Below are 17,146 nucleotides of genomic sequence, written 5' to 3' on the forward strand. Positions count from 1 at the left end.
GAAGCCAGGCCTCACAGACGCCCGCCTCCCCTCATCCTCCCGCAGCATCAGGACCACTGCGCAGTGAGAGATGTTTCAATCAGCAGCAGGACGGTCTCACTCAGTGACTATCTTGGGATCATTTTCTGAAAGAATGCATTTTCATCCATTGGACGTTTAAATAGCATGTGCATTTGTTTTTGTAACGACACTTTTATTTTCTTACTAGCTATCAATCCAGTCAATTCAAAACAAAAAAATAGTTTTTACTGTAAGAACAAACTTGATTTTGATTTCACTGATTTTACTTTTTAAAATGTGCCATTTAAGAAGTTGATAGACATTAATTAACCAATTTTTTTAAAAATTGCACGTCCCCTTTCTTCCCTGGGTTATGGCTCCGTGAGACGCGGCGCCCGCTGCAGCTGAAGCACTGGGTGGGGGTGGTGGTGGTGGTGGTGGTGTTGGGGGCGGGGTGTGTTGGGGTGGGGGGTGTTGGGGCGGGGCGTGGGGGGTGGGGGGTGTTGGGGCGGGGTCTGTTGGGGGTGGGGGTGTGTTGGGGGTGAGGGGGGTGTTGGGGGCGGGGGTGTGTTGGGGGTGGAGATGTGTGGGGGGTGGAGGTATGTTGGGGGTGAGGGGGTGTCGGGGGCGGGGGGTGGTGGTGGGGGGAGTGCTCTGCCGGCGGGACCCCCTCGGATGCTCCTGTGACGGCCGCCCTCAGCCGCAGCGCTCTGGCCCCGCACGGGCGCCGGCGGGCCCTCCGTCTCTGCCCGGACACCCACAGCTCAGGGCGCGCCTGGCCCGGCCCCGGCTGCTGGACCCGCCGCGTCCCTGAGGGCGCGGACGGGTGCGCATCCCGCCGTCCAGGCGGCCCTTGTCCAGGCTCGGAAGCAGCGCCACGTTTTTTAAATGTCTGACCTGCTTGTCTCGAAGCGCGTGTGACTTCCCCTCCTTGTCTTTAAGGGTCCTGTCGGCCCCCGGGGACCTCAAGGGCTCCAAGGGCAGCAAGTAAGTCTTTTCTCCTTAAATCCCATCCCGGCACGGAGCGAGGCCCTGGCAGGACTGCTGGCGGCCTTGACCTTGCATGCTGTGACCCTCACTTCCAATGGGCGAGCTCAGCTACTTCTCACTCCTCAGAGACATGTGCAGCATGATTGAAAGCTGTGGCTGGGGACAAGTAGAAGGAAGACAAGGAGAAGGAGGAGGAGGAGGAGAAGGAGGAGAAAGAAGAGAAAGAGGAGGAGGAGAAGGAATAGAAGGAGGAGGAGAAGGAAGAAGAGAAGAAGGAGGAGTGGAAGGAAGAGGAGGAGAAGGAGGAGGAAAAGTAGAAGGAAGAGGAAGGGAAGGAAGAAGGAAGAGGAGAAGGAAGAGGAGGAGGAGGAGGAGGAGGAGGAAGGAAGGAAGGAAGGATGGGAGGAAGGGAGGAAGGAAGCAGGGAAGAAGGGAAGAAAGGAAGGAAGGAGATAACTCCATTGGCTGAACACTGCCCGCACAGTCTAGGTTCTCGCTACGCATTAATAGTCCTATAAAGCCTAAGGAAGCAGCTGCTGCCCTGCTGTCACTTACAGACCAGCATCCCCATGAGCGGTGGGCGGAGTAGAAACGCGCCAGGCCCCGTGGCAGAGCGGGGCCAGCGGTGGAGCAGGATCGGCTCTGCCTGCCGTCTGTCCGTTCACTGTCACGCGCTCCGTTCTCGATTTCAGGGTGGCGTTGGCCCCTCAGGACCTCCCGGGGAGCCTGGAGAGCCCGGGCCGATGGTAAGTGTCAGCCAGCACGCGGGCCCAGTGAGCGCGGACCCACCGCTCAGTGTGCCCCCGTCACTCCCTTCACCGCCCTCACTGCGGCAGCCGGGAGCCAGCCCAGCGGGGCCCGAGTGAGGAGGGCGCCCCCCATGGCCTGGGCAGAGGACGCAGATTCGGGAACTCTGGTCAGCCAGCAGTGCTGAGGCGTTTCCGTCTGGGACATTGAACGTGTTCCTGCTGGGCACATATCTGAGGGACACAACGGAACACAGAATATTGATGACGCTGCTTTCTGTGTCTTTATTTGCCTCCACAATACTTGGCTGGCATCGTCGGTGGGCGCAGGTGCCTGTGGGTAACCTTCTCCACCTGCTTCTGTTTTGTTTTAGGGTCCGATTGGTGCGCGCGGACCAGAGGGCCCTCCTGGGAAACCCGGCGAAGATGTAGGTGACTTGGCTCGTCTGCTTTGCGGTGCGGAGGGGGGCAGGGAGGAGCAGTGTCACCGTGAATGTCACTCGTCCTTTCCCTCTTCATCCCCCTCGTCCAGCCTCCATTCGTGTCAGTCAGGGAGGGCTCAGGGGAGAATTTCCCAAAACCTAAGCGTGTGCGTCCTCTGCTGGTGCTGTCTGGAGCCTCCCTGCCCTGCATCCCCCAGGGTCTCCCTCAGGGTCCCCCGGGCCTCCGTGCTGACGGCAGAGCCATCTCATTAGGTCCCCGCGGAGTGGGGCAGCGTCAGCATTGCTCTCCGATGCTGAAACATGATCCCTTCAGTGGGATTTTTAATGGAAGTCAAGGCTCGACTTCAGACTTTAACATTCGAAACGGGATCAGAGGACAGGAGGCAGTGGCACCTCTGCCCTTCTGGATTCTTTCCTTAGTTGTGCCAAAGTTGAGGATAAAATTATGGCGAGGCCGAGTGACACTAACCTGAGTACATATTTCCCCATCATGTGTCATGTGACTTAAGCAGATCACACTGGAATTGGCCATAGGGAAAATGTCTCTGGCAGTTCTTAATATCCACACTAATAAAAGAATAAGATGCAAATTGACCGTACCTTTGTGACACCCACCGGCCAATCAGGAGTGACTATGCAAATTAACTCAATAACAAGAAAAGAAATGGCAAGCAGTGTTTTAAGAAACACCGTTTAATTCAGTGCCGCGTGCACGTCTCCGAGCGATGTAAACTCGGATGTTCGTGACATGCTGAGCTAAGGCAGGCCAGCGTTACGGCTGCCATTTGTCCTGGGCACGCGAGTGGCACGTCACAGCTGAGGTCAGAGGGGATGGCCGTCGGATGCAGGGCTCAGGGTGTGTGCCTGGGGGGCACTGGGCACCGTCTTTCTAAAGAAGATGTTCCCTCCGCGATTGCTCTGTCACCGAGTCCCCGAGGAGGACATTCTAATCCGCTCTGCTTCTCTGCTTCCCCCCAAGGGCGAGCCCGGGAGGAACGGGAACCCTGGAGAAGTGGGATTCTCCGGATCTCCGGTGAGTCTGTACCTGGTGATGCGACAGCGAGAGACCTCAGACACGGACACGCCCCTGAGCGTGCCTCCCCTGCCACCGCCTGTCCATCCCCGGGGTGGGGGCTCTTCTGTCCCCGCGGAGGGGCATTCCGCCGGCATAGGGGCATTCCGCGGGGACAGGGGCATTCCGCCAGGATAGGGGCGTGTCACGTCCCACTGTGCACGCGCAGGCCAACAACCTGCCCAGAACGGGAGGCCTGGGCCGGCCAGGATGGTCTCCAAGCCGAATACCACGTGTTCGCATGAGGCACACACCGCGGCACCTCAGCCCCGGGGTCACCCTTCATCTCTACGTTTCTGTTCTGGGTCGGTCACACGTTGGGAACAGCAGCTGGAGAGAGGACTCCCTGCTGCCCGCGGGTGCTGGGACACGGACTGTGGGCAGGCGGCCTGTGCGGCTCCCTCAGACCCTCCCGTGGGCTGGAATCCTTGCCTGGCATTCTGGGCCTAAAGCCTGCTGAGGGGATGCACCGATTGCCGCCCCTCCAGCACAGCTGCCCTCTCCCAGACTCCACCCCTTCCCGGATGGAGGGTCTGCCCCGGTGGCTGCCCTCTGCCCCGCGCCATCCTGGCACCGCCTGGCCCCCTCCCGGGATGCAGGGTCTGCTCCGGTGGCCGCTCTCTGCCCCGCCCACCCGGCCGTCCGCACACACGTTGTTCTGCTGGGCCCGCCCCTTGAGGTGCTGCACAGGCAGTGGGGACGGTGAGGGAATGATAAGCAAGCACCCTGCCCTTGACCTTCTCCCTGTGCCACGTCCCCTAGCCCAGTGGTCAGCAAACTCATCAGTCCACAGAGCCAAACAGCAACAGCACAACGACTGACATTCCTTTGGAGAGCCACGTTTTTTAAGCTTAAACTTCTTCTAACGCCACTTCTTCAACACAGACTCGCCCAGGCCATGATATTTTGTGGAAGAGCCACACTCAAGGGGCCAAAGAGCTGCCTGTGGCTCTCGAGCCGCAGTTTGCCAACCACAGGCCTAGCCTGACGTGGCCGCCCACCCAGCTGATTTTGTGTCATTTCCAAATGTTTCCCCACTCAGTGCATCCGGCAGGACTGAGCTCCCGCCAACGGACCTGCTGACAGTGGGCGCGGTTCAGTCCTGGGATTTTTAAAAACAACGAGTGCTGATCTTTCAGGGCAGTTTATGGAGCTCCGGGGGCTCTTTGGTTTCCGTGTAAACCCAGTTCCCAGCTGCTGCTCTCCCCACCTCCTCCTGCGCTGGAATGCCAGCACGGACACAGGCGGGTTCAGGCAGGAGCACGGACGTGCGTGTCCGCCTCCCTGCCCCGCGCCCACTCCACGCCCGGGCGGGGCCCTCACCGGGCCCCAGAGGCGCCTGCGGTGGGAGCCAGGCTGCGAGGGCGCTAGGACAGCCTGGGTCGGCGGGGAGGGCTTGCCGGGCTGCACATCTGGTCGTCCTGTCCGAGGAGGACGCACTCACAGGGGACCCGGCCCCTGAAGCTCAGGGTGACTGGAGCAGCGGAGGGGGCTCAGGAGCTCCCCGGGGTCAGGGGGGTGTGGACTGCGGGGTCAGGGGTGTAGGGACTGCGTTTCCTGCTCGGATGGAGAAGGAGGACCCCAGCCAGGGCCGCCTTCCAGCCGAAACACGTCCGGGGAGTTCCTGACAGAAGGGATTCCTGGGCGGGGCTGGGTCAGAGAGGAATGAAAGGAACTTGTGTTCTTCAGAGAGCAGCGGATTGATGTGTCCTGACTGTGATTAACCCCCCCCCCCCCCCCGCCCCAATGCTACAGAAGCCCCTGCCGCAATCCAGAGGGATTATTGCTTTGCCTTCATCATACAAAGTTCACTTATTGAGTCAGTTATGCATGGATTTGCATAACAGTGAGTGAAGGCTGCCACGCAAACAGATGGCTGTTGCTCTGTGTGAGAGGGTGCTGGCCTAGGAGACCTTAGAAGAAGTATGAAGCCACTTCTTACTGCTGCTGTTTAGTTCATGACTGGGCATTGGATGCCCACGGCAGGCATAAGGCCTGGTGCCAGGGACACGCAGATTAATACCGATCACTGGTCTTTGGTAACACCGAGCTGTGCTATCTATCGCCTGCTCGGTCGGCTGCTGGAGGGGTGACGGCTTCAAGTCCGAGTCCAGTTAACACTGGCAGCAGCCAGCGCCCGAGCCACTGGGCCTTACCTGTTGTAAGAGCATCGGAGGGAAAGGTCTCAGGCATAGTTTCAAAATAGTCCTGCCATTGGCATTTAATTTTTTGTTTGATTTTCCTTTTTTAAGAAAAAATTGATATGCTTAGGTAAAGGATGACTACAATGAACAGAAATGAAGAAACCAGCCTATTCTTTCTGTATTTGTTCACTTCCCTTCCTGGTGGACATTTTATTTCCTTGGCTAGTTTTTCAAACAATCGCCAACCCACCAGCTTCTTTCTATCATGTTACTTTAAAATACTTTCTGTTTGTTCATTTTACTGTGATCTTTCTTATATCCCACTCTCGATATTTAAAAGGTAAGGAAAAGTAAACGCATTTATTCTTTTGCCCCATTGAAGTGCATATCTGGAAGAAAATCACAGTTTCCTTAAGTTTTCCTCCCGATTTCCTTCCCATCACTGACTGAGCTGGGCCAGACACTAGATATGTGACGTCGGCTATTTTGTTGTTGGTTTTTGGTTGTTTTATTAATAACACAGTGACAGCCAAAACCGGTTTGGCTCAGTGGATTGAGTGTCGGTCTGCGGACTCAAGGGTCCCAGGTTCGATTCTGGTAAAGGGCATGCACATTGGTTGTGGGCACATCCCCAGTGGGGGTTGTGCAGGAGGCAGCTGGTTGATGTTTCTCTCTCATTGATGTTTCTAGCTCTCTATCCCTCTCTCTTCCTCTCTGAAAAATCAATAAAATATATTTTAAAAAAATAACACAGTGACATAATTTGAAATCTTGGAAATGTCATCAGGTCAGTCCCTGGCATTAACCATGTCTCTGTGCATGTCTGCCTCCATCTCAGTCGGTGCTCATTTTGATCACCTCTGTGTGTTTTGATAGATGAACGTATACTGCTCCTGTTTCTTTTCTGGTTGTTGGTGAGAAACTATGTACCAGGTATTTTTTTAGAGAAAAATGTATATGAAGCAACTTCCTGTTCTTATCAGTGTCTCTGAAATGCCTTCTGTGTCCCCCACAGGGAGCCCGAGGATTCCCGGGGGCGCCCGGCCTGCCTGGCCTGAAGGGCCACCGCGTGAGTCCCCCCCCCCCCCCCCCCCCCCCCCGTCCCCCCCGTCCCCCCTGCGGCTGCTGTGGCTCCTGCGCGGCCGGGGCACCGCCTTACCCTCTTGACAAGTCCCTCGCGGCTGTGGTTGAGTAGCCTCTGAGGTCCTAAAGGGCTCGGCTCTCTTCCACGGCCTTCGCCTTTCACGTGAGCCTGTGCTTACCTCACCCTGAACACCGTGCCGCAGGAGAAGACAGAGCGGTGAACGGGGGCCTCGGCCTCAGGCTGAAAGCGCTTTGGCTAGGAAATAGGCAGCTGCCACCGAGAGGAATAAGTGCAGCCCCGAGCGAGCGAGGGCGCCAGACGTAGGGCTGTGAGATGCTCCTCCCGTTACAGCTCCAGCCAACCCGCACCTGTTATCCATGTGCACATGTACAGGGCGGAGCAAAAGGGCTCACAGCGTGAGGACGTGAAACACAGTTATTCCTGCATTATCATTTATCAGTTATTATATTAGTTTCCACACAAATAACTTAAACCTACTTTTGCCCACCTGCTATAGAATTATCTATCTATCTATCTATCCATCCATCCATCCATCCATGTACTCATCCACCCATCCATCATCCACTCATCCACCCACCCATCCATCATCCATCCATCTACTCATCCACCCATCATCCATCCATTCATCCATCTATCCATTATCCATTTATCCATCCATCCATCATCCATCCATTCATCATCCATCATCCATCCATCCATCCATCCATCTGAAAGCGTGGCTGGTATTTACTCGGTATACCTTGGCTGGCCTCTGTTTGGAGTGGATGTCTTTCTGATTAGAATACTTGCTAATCTCTAGTTATTAGATATTTTGAATATTATCCCTGGATATAACTCATATTTGGTAACTATTTAAACCTCTATAACTATTTATTTTCTTGTCTGTTCTTTATTTATAGCTATAGATTAAATTTCTATGAAGCAAAAAAATTTTTTTTGAAAGGTTAGAACATTGCATGTTGAAAACATTATTTGAAGGGGAAACTTTTTTTTAAAATGTTGAGAATTTGGAAACATTTTGAATAACGACTTTAAATTTGAGATTCGTTTTCATAAGGCACATTCTGTAAGCTTATGTTTGCTTCTTTTACGCATCTGAAGAGAAAAAATCCCACACACAGTGAAATACAAATTTATACTTTTCTTTTCAGGGACATAAAGGGCTGGAAGGCCCTAAAGGCGAAGTTGGAGCAACCGGGTCCAAGGTGATTGTCCGAGGCCTCGGAGTGACCTCACGGTCGCATTCGGGTTGTGTTTCAAGTGCTACCCCTCCCAGAGCCCCCAGTAGTTCTGGGGAAGGAGGATACAGACGACGAGAGCCGGGTAGATAAGCGCACTGTTTCGTACACGAGTGGCAGTAGATTCACGGGATACAGGCTGTGCCCTGACTTTGCCGCCAAGAACAGCCCGGTGGCTCTGGCTCCCTCCGGTGTGGGGTGGACACGTCTTCATGTGCCCGATGGCACCGGACACCCACCTTCTAAAACACACTCACCTGCTCTTCTCAGCGTCACCGAGGCTCGGGGTTCGCTGTCCCCGCCGTTCGGTGTTCTTTAACGCTGGCCGTTGGGCGGTTGCTCTCCCCACGCTCACTCCGTTCCCACCGGAGAGAGCCGAGCCTTGGGGAGCGCAGAGGCCGCCTTAGAGGGAAGTCCCCTGAGAGTCACAGGCGCAGACATTGGCCTCACGTTGGTTATCCCTGCGCTTCCTGTTCCAGAACGTAAAGACAGGCTGCAGCCAGCTCCCCTCGGTGGAGTTCTACCCCGCCTGAGGTGTTGTCGGACAGAGATAAGTCATCAGTTCTGATGCTGATTAACGTGGCTACGGGTGGAAGGCCCGTCCATCTTGTTTACATCCCCGATGTCACCTCAGACTTACTTCTGCAGGGATGGGCTTTTATTGCACTTTGAGAAAACGTAATTCAACAGACTTTTGAGGCCCTTCGCATGCCCTTCGGATGCCCGTTGTGGAAATCCGTGCTGAGAATGATACGCGTGTGGCACAGAATGGTGTGACTGTCCACGGAGTGTCCTCACATTGTCCCCGTGTCTTTCTGCTGTAGGGCGAAGCCGGTCCCACTGGCCCGATGGGCGCCATGGGTCCCATGGTAAGTGTCCGTTTCACTCTTCGTTATGTGTTTGCTTCTTAGACGTCAGTAAGAGAGTGTCTGTGTGGAACCAGCAGAAAGACATGGGCAGTGTTTGCTGGGGAAGCCATCTCGCTTGCCGTCTGATAGGCAAGCGCACTCTCACAGGCGCACCCTTCCCGTAGGAACATCCTCCCGCATTTCCTTCCTTTCCTTGACTGAGTGCCCTTAGTATTAATGTTCTCTGCACTCAGTGATCCAACCAGATTCCGGTAGACGCAGCCCACTCAAACTAGGTTAAATGAAATCTATTTAAGTAGGAGGAGGTAGGTTATACATCTCCACAGGGAGAGTTTTTCAAACCCCAATTTACCCCAAGAAATACGATGGCTTGGTGGCCAGTTGTATTGCGTCTCAGTTGTTGAGGAATGTAACAAAGTTGTCCTAGAGTTTAAATCTGATGCTTCAAGGGCTGTGTTCTCTCTCTCCCCACAGGGGCCCAGGGGCATGCCGGGAGAGCGGGGCAGGCTGGGCCCGCAGGGCGCGCCGGTGAGTCTCTGCTCTCTGCAATGCTTTACTAGGTTGCGTTGAAAATGGGAATCACAATGCTGGTGTCTACTTTTAAATGTTTCCTTTTTCTTGTGGGATAAATGTAGGTTCACAGGAAAGCTGCAAAGATAGAATTCCCATGAAGACTTCACCTAGCTTCTCTCAGTGTTCACATCTTACATTTGCTGCCTATTTATTTTAATGCAGAAAGTAAGAAAACAGTGAAAACATACAGCAGCATGGAATATAACCCATGGGAAAGCATAGGCTTTGGAATAGTAATAGCATTATAATAACAGGTGACATTTATCAAGCGCTTATTATCCACTAAATATTCTCGTGTAAACGTAGAAATAATCTACATTACCAGTGTTGTGTAAATGTGTATTTTTACTTCTATTACCTCTGTGAAGTTTGTCATTAGTTAATATTTATTCTTTAATTTGTAACATGGACGTTTTTATAAAGCAAATGAATTATGAGCAAATGAAGTAGATTCTCGTCTCTTTTTCTCCTAATAGGGACAACGAGGTGCACATGGAATGCCTGGAAAGCCCGGGCCGATGGTGAGTTTTATTATTTTCATTTCATTCATTCATTCATGCATTCATTCATGCATTCATCCATTTTCACACTCACTAACGTTACAGAGCGCCCACTGCGCCCAGTCACTTGGAATAAAAAGGTGCGGTTCTCAACCTGTGGATCACGAGAACCGCCAGCAGGGTCGCCTGAGGCCATCGGAAAACACAGACATTAACATTAGGATTCCTAACAGGAGCAAAATTACAGTTAGGAAGCAGCAACAGAAATAACTTTATGGCTCGGTCACCACAATATGAGGAACTTGTATTACAGGGTTGAGGCATTAGGAAGGTTGAGAACCACTGCTCTACAGTGTCCAGAGGATTCTTACGCATCATTTTACACAGACAGTCCTAGATTATGGTACAAAAGATAACTGTCGAAAAAGTATCTTCATTACTTGGTTAACACAAAGAAAATACATTTCTTTTTTATATTATTATTATTTTTATTTCACAGAGGAAGGGAGAAGTGAGAGAGATTGAGAGAGAGAGAGAGAGATAGAAACATCAGTGATGAGAGAGAATCATGGATGGGCTGCCTCCTGCAGACCCCGACTGGGAATCCAGTCCACAAGCTGGGCATGTGCCCTGACTGGGAATCGAACCGTGACCTCCTGGTTCCTAGGTCGATCGATGCTCAATCACTGGGCCACACCAGCTGGGCAAAAATGTATTTCTTTAGCAACTGTTTTCAACAAATTGTGGTGGTTACTGACTCAATCTGCTATGTGGCAAGTAGGAAATCCTGTTATGTTCACCATCCACGGACATGTGTGAAGAATACACATAATAGAATTTGGTACTATTTCGTGTTGGCAGGTACTTACATTAAAATACACTGTTATTTTTGTGATTTCAAATACTAAGTGGATTATTCTTACTTATGTGTCACAGTAGAGAATTTTGTCAAAGACGAAATGGTGACGTGTGTAGATGCTGATTAAGTCACATGTCCGGCATCTTTCTGGTTTCCGTTACCAGGGTCCTCTGGGGATTCCTGGCTCCTCTGGCTTTCCGGGAAATCCTGGGATGAAGGTAAGGCGTTGTCATATTTACTCTTAATCACACGCATCCCAATGTGAGGAACGTCATTTCATTTACCCAAGAGTCAGGAGGTGCTCTCACCTGAGGACAGAGTCTAGAGTGTTTTCTGTGTCCATATGGTAGGGAAAAAGTAAAGAAAATGTAAAAAATGAGATTACTAAATAATATGTAACCAAGAGAGAGTCACTTATGATCATACACACGTCAGAGAATCTGCTGTGTAAGGCCCTGAGGCAGACTCTTGTGGCAGCTGCAAAGGGTAGCAGTTGAATCTGAACTGGAACTCTGTTCTTGTCGACAGTGCCTGGCGGTGAGAACCAGCCGAATGCTCTAAACCAGTGTTTCCCAAACTTTTGACATATGTGTACCCCTTCTATAATTTCGTAACGCTGAGTGCCCCTCGTACTCATGAGAACGTAGAATTAGGTGCAGCTAAGCACGGTGCAGTGCATATCCCCGCCAAACTCTCCCCGTGCCCCTGGGGGTACGCGTACCACACTGGGAAACACTGCAGCGGTTGGCAAACTCATTAGTCCATAGAGCCAAACATCAGCAGCACAATGACTGGAGTTTCTTTGGAGAGCCACATTTTTAAACTTCTTCTAACGCCACTTCTTCAACATAGACTCGCCCAGGCCACACTCCAGGGGCCAGAGAGCCGCCTGTGGCTCGCGAGCCGCAGTTTGCCAACCACGGCCCCTAAGTGTTTGGGTGGAAGCTGTGAAACTCCAAGGAGGCCATCGACTCTGAATCACCCCGTGCTGACATCTCCCTAAAATGGACGTCTCCCTTTGCCCCCTCAGGGAGAAGCAGGTCCCACGGGGGCGCGCGGCCCAGAAGGCCCGCAGGGGCAGCGAGGCGAGACGGGGCCACCGGGGCCTGCGGGCTCCCAGGGCCTCCCGGTAAGTGCCGGGCCGGCGCGGTGTCCGGAGGCCGGCGGGCAGCTCCGGGACAGAGGCTGCTCCCCAGCCTGTCCTGCCCGCCTCCCTGGTGCTGCCCCTGGTGAGAGAGTCCATTCCCGTCTGCGCTGCCAGCCAGGCCTGCGATGGGACATGTCACAGACGCTGTCCTCACGGCGGGGGAGCTGGGTTTGGGTGGTAACCATGGTCCCCCTTTGGGAAGATGGTAGATGTCTACACAGGCTGCGTGTATGATGGCTGTCCTGTACCTGCAGGGCGCGGTGGGCACGGACGGCACTCCTGGCGCCAAAGGCCCGACGGTGAGCACCCGGTCTGCGCCGCGCGAGGTTTAAGGGGGCGCGGGGCTGTGGACGCCGGCGGAGACCCCCCCTCGTCTCTCTCACGGCGTCTCTCTTCACTCTACAGGGTTCCGCGGGCCCCTCGGGGCCGCCTGGCCTGGCAGGGCCCCCCGGATCCCAAGGACCTCAGGGCAGCACGGGCCTCCCGGGAATCCGCGGCCAACCGGTACGTCCTCTCACCCGTTCCTGCCGTCGGGGGCCGGGCTGGGGTCCCGGGAGGAGCGGCATCGGGTGCGATGACCCCGTGGGACTAACTGACGGAGGCTGGCGAAGGCAGGGGCCTTGGCAAGAGGAAGCAGGTGTTCACACACAGGGCTGATGTTCGAATTCAAAGGGGAACGTCACGTTAGTGGTTTTTTCATGTAAAACAGTAAGGACACAGCTTGATGCCCCAGGATTTTACGAGTAGTTGAGTAACGAGCATTATGGAAACACTAGAAGACAGTGTGGGGAGATGTGGAGGCTTAACGGGGACTTATAATGATGATGATGTGACTGAAAATGGAGTCCACAACTATTTCTTGGGAGTTTTCCTTCTTTCATTCAATTTCTTTAATTTTTAGTTTATTGATGAGAAAGAGAGAGAGAGTGCAAAACATTCATTTGTGGTTCCCCTTACTTCTGCATGTATCGGTTGCTTCTTGTACGTGCCCTGACCCCGACTGGGGATGGAACCTACAACCTTGGCGTGTCAGGACGCTGCTCCAACCTACTGCGCTACCCGGCCAGGGCTTGGTTTTTCTCACACTTATTGGGGTGACATTGGTCAGTGCAATCATATCGGTGTCAGCCATACCATTCTGTAATACAGAGTGTCCCCCCAAAATGAATACACTTTAACAGCTGGTAGCTCAATTTTGAAAATGAAGTATATTTGAATACATATTGTATCATTATTCAATCTTTATCATTATTCAAAACGTGTGTGTACATTTTTGGGGGAACCCTGTACATTATCTGTATACTGAATCGTGTGTTCACCATCCCCAGTCAAGTCTCCTTCCATCTGTATGAACCCCCTTTCTCCTCTTTCATTTTCCCTCTCCCTTTCCCTCTGGTCATCCCACACTGCTGTCTGCCTGCGACCAGGAGGTTTTTTCTTTCTTTATTTAATTTTTTTACTTAATCCCTTCACCTTTCTCATCAGCCCCCCGACTCCCAGTCCCTCTGACAGCTGTCAGTCTGTTCTCTGTGTCTATGAGTCTGTTTCTATTTTGTTTGTTAGTTTATTTTGTTCATTAAGTTCCACATGTAAGTGAAGTCATATGGTACTTGAAGAAAGATTTCAACACTTCGTTATATTTCATGAGCTTCCATATTTTACAGAAATTATTTTCTAGGAAAAATATTAGGATGTGCCCATAAGGAATAAACAGATTGAAAACTTGTGCTCACATATGTTTTAGCTGGATACATTTAAAAATATTTTTTTTCTAGTTCTGCTTAAACCAAATATTTTAGATTCTGTTCCAAGTAATTTGATTTTATTAATTCTTGATAAATTCTTCTTGCTGGTGACAGGTTTATTAAAACATGAGGGTTGCCGATACTTCACATTTTATCACGACCTCAATTTACCAATCTGCTTCCTACAACCGCGACTGTAATTGGTATAAGAAGACACATGTCCATAAAACCCTGAACTAAGAAAACCCCTAAAGCCCCATAGAGATGAAGTTGTCAAACTCTCGATAGATAGAACATAAATAGAAAATTATTTCGATTCTGGCCCTAGCTGGTCTGGCTCAGTGGACAGAGCGTCGGCCTATGGACTGAAGGGTCTCAGGTTCGAGTCTGGTCAAGGGCACATGCTCAGGTTGCAGGCTTGATTCCTAGTGTGGGGCGTGCAGGAGGCAGCCAATCAATGATTCTCTCTCCTCATTGATGTTTCTCTTTCTCTCTCTCTCTCTCTCTCTCTCTCTCTCTCTCTCTCTCTCTCTCTCTCTCTCCTCTCTCTCTCCCCCCCTCCCCTCTCTCTTTCCCTTCCCCTCTGAAATCAATAAAAATATATTAAAAAAATAAAATTATTCCGATACTAGGTGAGCGAGTCTATTTCCCAAAATAAACCCTGTGTAGGTTTTCTGTAGATGTGGTGATTGGTTCTCATCCTAATGATCGGATTGGAATAATAGCTAGTTAATTATAATCATTCTAGCATGCGAAATAAGAAGCAACCTTTAAAACAGAGCTCTGGAGGACGCTGTGAGGTAACACACCGCCCCCCGCTCCCACTGAACTTGTGGAAGTTCACACACACGTGTCCGGTTTGCTGGCAGCCCTGGCTGTTCGGGGCTCACGGGCTGGTGAATGGGCAGAGAGGGCGCTCCCACTGACGACGCTTTCATTTCAGGGCGACCCGGGAGTCCCGGGCTTCAAAGGAGAAGCTGGCCCCAAAGGGGAACCGGTAAGGCCCTCCTTTCTGAGTGAAAGCACACACCCAGCGCCAGCAGCCGGCGGCTCCGAGTGCCGCGTCTGCGAACGGGAACTGGGAAGTGCGTTCCTGGGCACGGACACGGCCTGTGGGACATACATGGACTGCCCGTGTGACGTACATGGACTGCCCATGTGACACACATGGATGGCCTGTGTGACATACATGGACACAGCCCGTGTGACACACATGGACACAGCCAGTGTGACATACATGGACACAGCCCGTGTGACATACATGGACACAGCCCGTGTGACACACATGGACACAGCTCGTGTGACACACATGGACACAGCCCGTGTGACATACATGGACAGCCCGTGTGACATACATGGACATGGCTATGTGACACACATGGACACACCCGTGTGACATACATGGACACAGCTCGTGTGACACACATGGACACAGCCCGTGTGACATACATGGACAGCCTGTGTGACATACATGGACACGGCATGTGACATCATTACAAGTGTGGCCCACTTCCTCAGTGACCCCCCGCCCCCTCCCTGGCCGAATGGCCTTTCCGGTAACTAACTGCTCCTCTTCCCACAGGGGCCCCACGGCATTCAGGGCCCGATCGGCCCCCCCGGCGAAGAAGGCAAACGCGGTCCCCGCGGCGACCCCGGCACAGTGGGTCCTCAAGGGCCGGTGGGAGAAAGGGTAAACTGAGTCACGAAGCACGTTCTCTGGTTCCGGGGGGTAAGAGGGGACGGTGAGGAGACCAGAGCCGCTAGGAGACAGGCGTGCAGGAGCGGGTCAGCACGGTGCCTGTGAGTTCGAGGGCCGCCAGCCCCGTGTCTGCGTCCACCGGCGAGGGACGAGCGGACACCGCTGCTCACCGCTCCGCCGGGGCCCAGTGGCCGGACCCCGGGGGCGGGTAGGGGGCGGGAAGCAATGGACAGGCAGGACCACTCGGACGGGGAGTTAGACAAAGCAATGGGCAGGTAAATGAAAACGGAGGACACGTTTAATAACGGCGGGCACACCGGGAAGTGACAGGGGAGCGGTGGGAGGAGCTCGGGGTGTGACTGGTGCCGTCGGTGAGGAGAGGAGCCGGACCCTGGCGGAGCTGGGGGAGCTGGCGGGCGAGCAGACCTGGAGGAGGACGGGGCGGGAGGGCGCGGGGGGACAGCCGAAGCCGGGCCGAGGCCCCTGTCCGCCCAGGGGGAGCCAGGCCCGGGCCGTGGGGCGGTGATGCCCGTGTGGACGGCACCACTGCTCCCGATGTGCGTGTCCCTGTAGGTCCGATCGGACCAGGAGTTGTTGGAGTGTGTCTTGCTCAGAGTAACTTTGGGCTCGGAGCTTACATGTCCTTTGGAATGTGAGGTCTCTGTGTGGGCTTTCCCTATGGGTACCCACTGCCGTGCTGGCCCGACCAGAGGCTGAGCCTCAGGACTAAAGAGGGACGTCAGCCCCTCGTCACCGCAAAGCCCCTCAGCTGCTGAGAGCGGCTCTTGCTCGTTCGCAGGGTGCTCCTGGCAACCGCGGCTTCCCAGGCTCGGACGGCTTACCGGGACCCAAGGTGAGGCCTCTGTGGCTGGGGCCGGGGGGCTGGGGGTCCAGGTCCAGGAAAGCTTGGGGCGCAGAGGTCAGGCCTAATGCCACCCCATCTGTGCGATGCTGCGGCATGGAGCGGGGGGGGGCTGACGATGGGGGTACAGGAGCTTGTTTCCACGCGCGTCAGGGAAATGCTGAGAGGAAGAGGTCGTGGCCATGTCCTTGAGCTGGCACGTATTTCTTTCTTCATCCGGAAATGTAGATTCTTTCGAAATTCTGTCTCTCCCCCCAATATCTGAATGATGGGAGCGAGGCTGTCACCGCCTGTCACAGTAACGATGTCTGCCAGCTGGGGCTTTGGCCGGGAGACCGGGAGCTCCCTGTGTGCTCACGCATGTCTCCCTGTGCTCCCCTAACACGTGTGCTCTGCTCTGGAACAGGGGGCGCAAGGAGAGAGGGGTCCCGTGGGCTCCTCCGGACCGAAAGGCGGGCAGGGGGACCCAGGACGCCCCGGCGAGCCAGGGCTGCCAGGCGCTCGGGTAAGATCATGGTCGACTGTGTCCGTCTGAAGGGTGTTCCCTCCCTCCCTCCCTCCCTCTCTCCCTCCCTTCCTCCCTTCCTATATCCGTCCCTCCTTTCTCCCTCTCTTTCTTCCTTTCTAGCTCACTTTCACAACTTGGAACATTGCTTTGTTTTTTGGTTTTGACCCAATCCATTATTTTGTAAATACCGGTTTGTTATCTTTGTCATGTATAGAAACACACTGAGTTCTAAGCTTCCCTTTTCAAAGGGTCCGTATTAACAATTTTACCTCTTTACATGAAAAAAAAAGTTCTGTTTGTAAGTTTTCACATATATTTTGCTTGATAACTTATTTGACTTGATGGAGAGAATTTATGGTGAGCGTCATGTAAGCTATAGTTTCCATCTCTTGAACGTTTGTTTCCACTTTGGAATTGCCCTCCTATTCAGTGGCCAGCAGTGCCCTCAGGAGAAAGGAGCTACACAAAAAGTGTGATGAGATGGTACACGGGGCTCCACATGAGTTCTTTCTCCCGAACCCAGCACTGAGTCCACGCCCGCCGTCCTCCTTCTGATGGAACGTCTCTGCTCAGACACTCTGCCCTCAGGCTGATGAGCGGGTGCCGCTGGGTGCCGGCCAGCAGTGCCCACAGGGGAATGACGCCT

General features: G+C 53.3%; 1 protein-coding gene across 1 annotated transcript in view; it reads left to right on the plus strand.

The window, feature by feature from the left end:
- COL5A2 (collagen type V alpha 2 chain) overlaps positions 1-17,146 on the plus strand; it is a 115,088-nt gene that overhangs the window by 65,600 nt on the left and 32,342 nt on the right. Inside the window, exons 9-25 of the mRNA XM_045576235.1 lie at positions 943-987; positions 1,683-1,736; positions 2,111-2,164; positions 3,159-3,212; positions 6,411-6,464; positions 7,652-7,705; positions 8,563-8,607; positions 9,082-9,135; positions 9,657-9,701; positions 10,704-10,757; positions 11,570-11,668; positions 11,941-11,985; positions 12,092-12,190; positions 14,375-14,428; positions 15,014-15,121; positions 15,930-15,983; positions 16,399-16,497. Of these exons, the coding sequence (XP_045432191.1) occupies positions 943-987; positions 1,683-1,736; positions 2,111-2,164; positions 3,159-3,212; positions 6,411-6,464; positions 7,652-7,705; positions 8,563-8,607; positions 9,082-9,135; positions 9,657-9,701; positions 10,704-10,757; positions 11,570-11,668; positions 11,941-11,985; positions 12,092-12,190; positions 14,375-14,428; positions 15,014-15,121; positions 15,930-15,983; positions 16,399-16,497 (1,071 nt within the window). The remainder of the gene's footprint in view (positions 1-942; positions 988-1,682; positions 1,737-2,110; positions 2,165-3,158; positions 3,213-6,410; positions 6,465-7,651; positions 7,706-8,562; positions 8,608-9,081; positions 9,136-9,656; positions 9,702-10,703; positions 10,758-11,569; positions 11,669-11,940; positions 11,986-12,091; positions 12,191-14,374; positions 14,429-15,013; positions 15,122-15,929; positions 15,984-16,398; positions 16,498-17,146) is intronic.

Source organism: Pipistrellus kuhlii, unplaced genomic scaffold, assembly GCF_014108245.1.
Source record: "Pipistrellus kuhlii isolate mPipKuh1 unplaced genomic scaffold, mPipKuh1.p scaffold_m20_p_79, whole genome shotgun sequence".
In the NCBI taxonomy this organism is placed as follows: Eukaryota; Metazoa; Chordata; class Mammalia; order Chiroptera; family Vespertilionidae; genus Pipistrellus; species Pipistrellus kuhlii.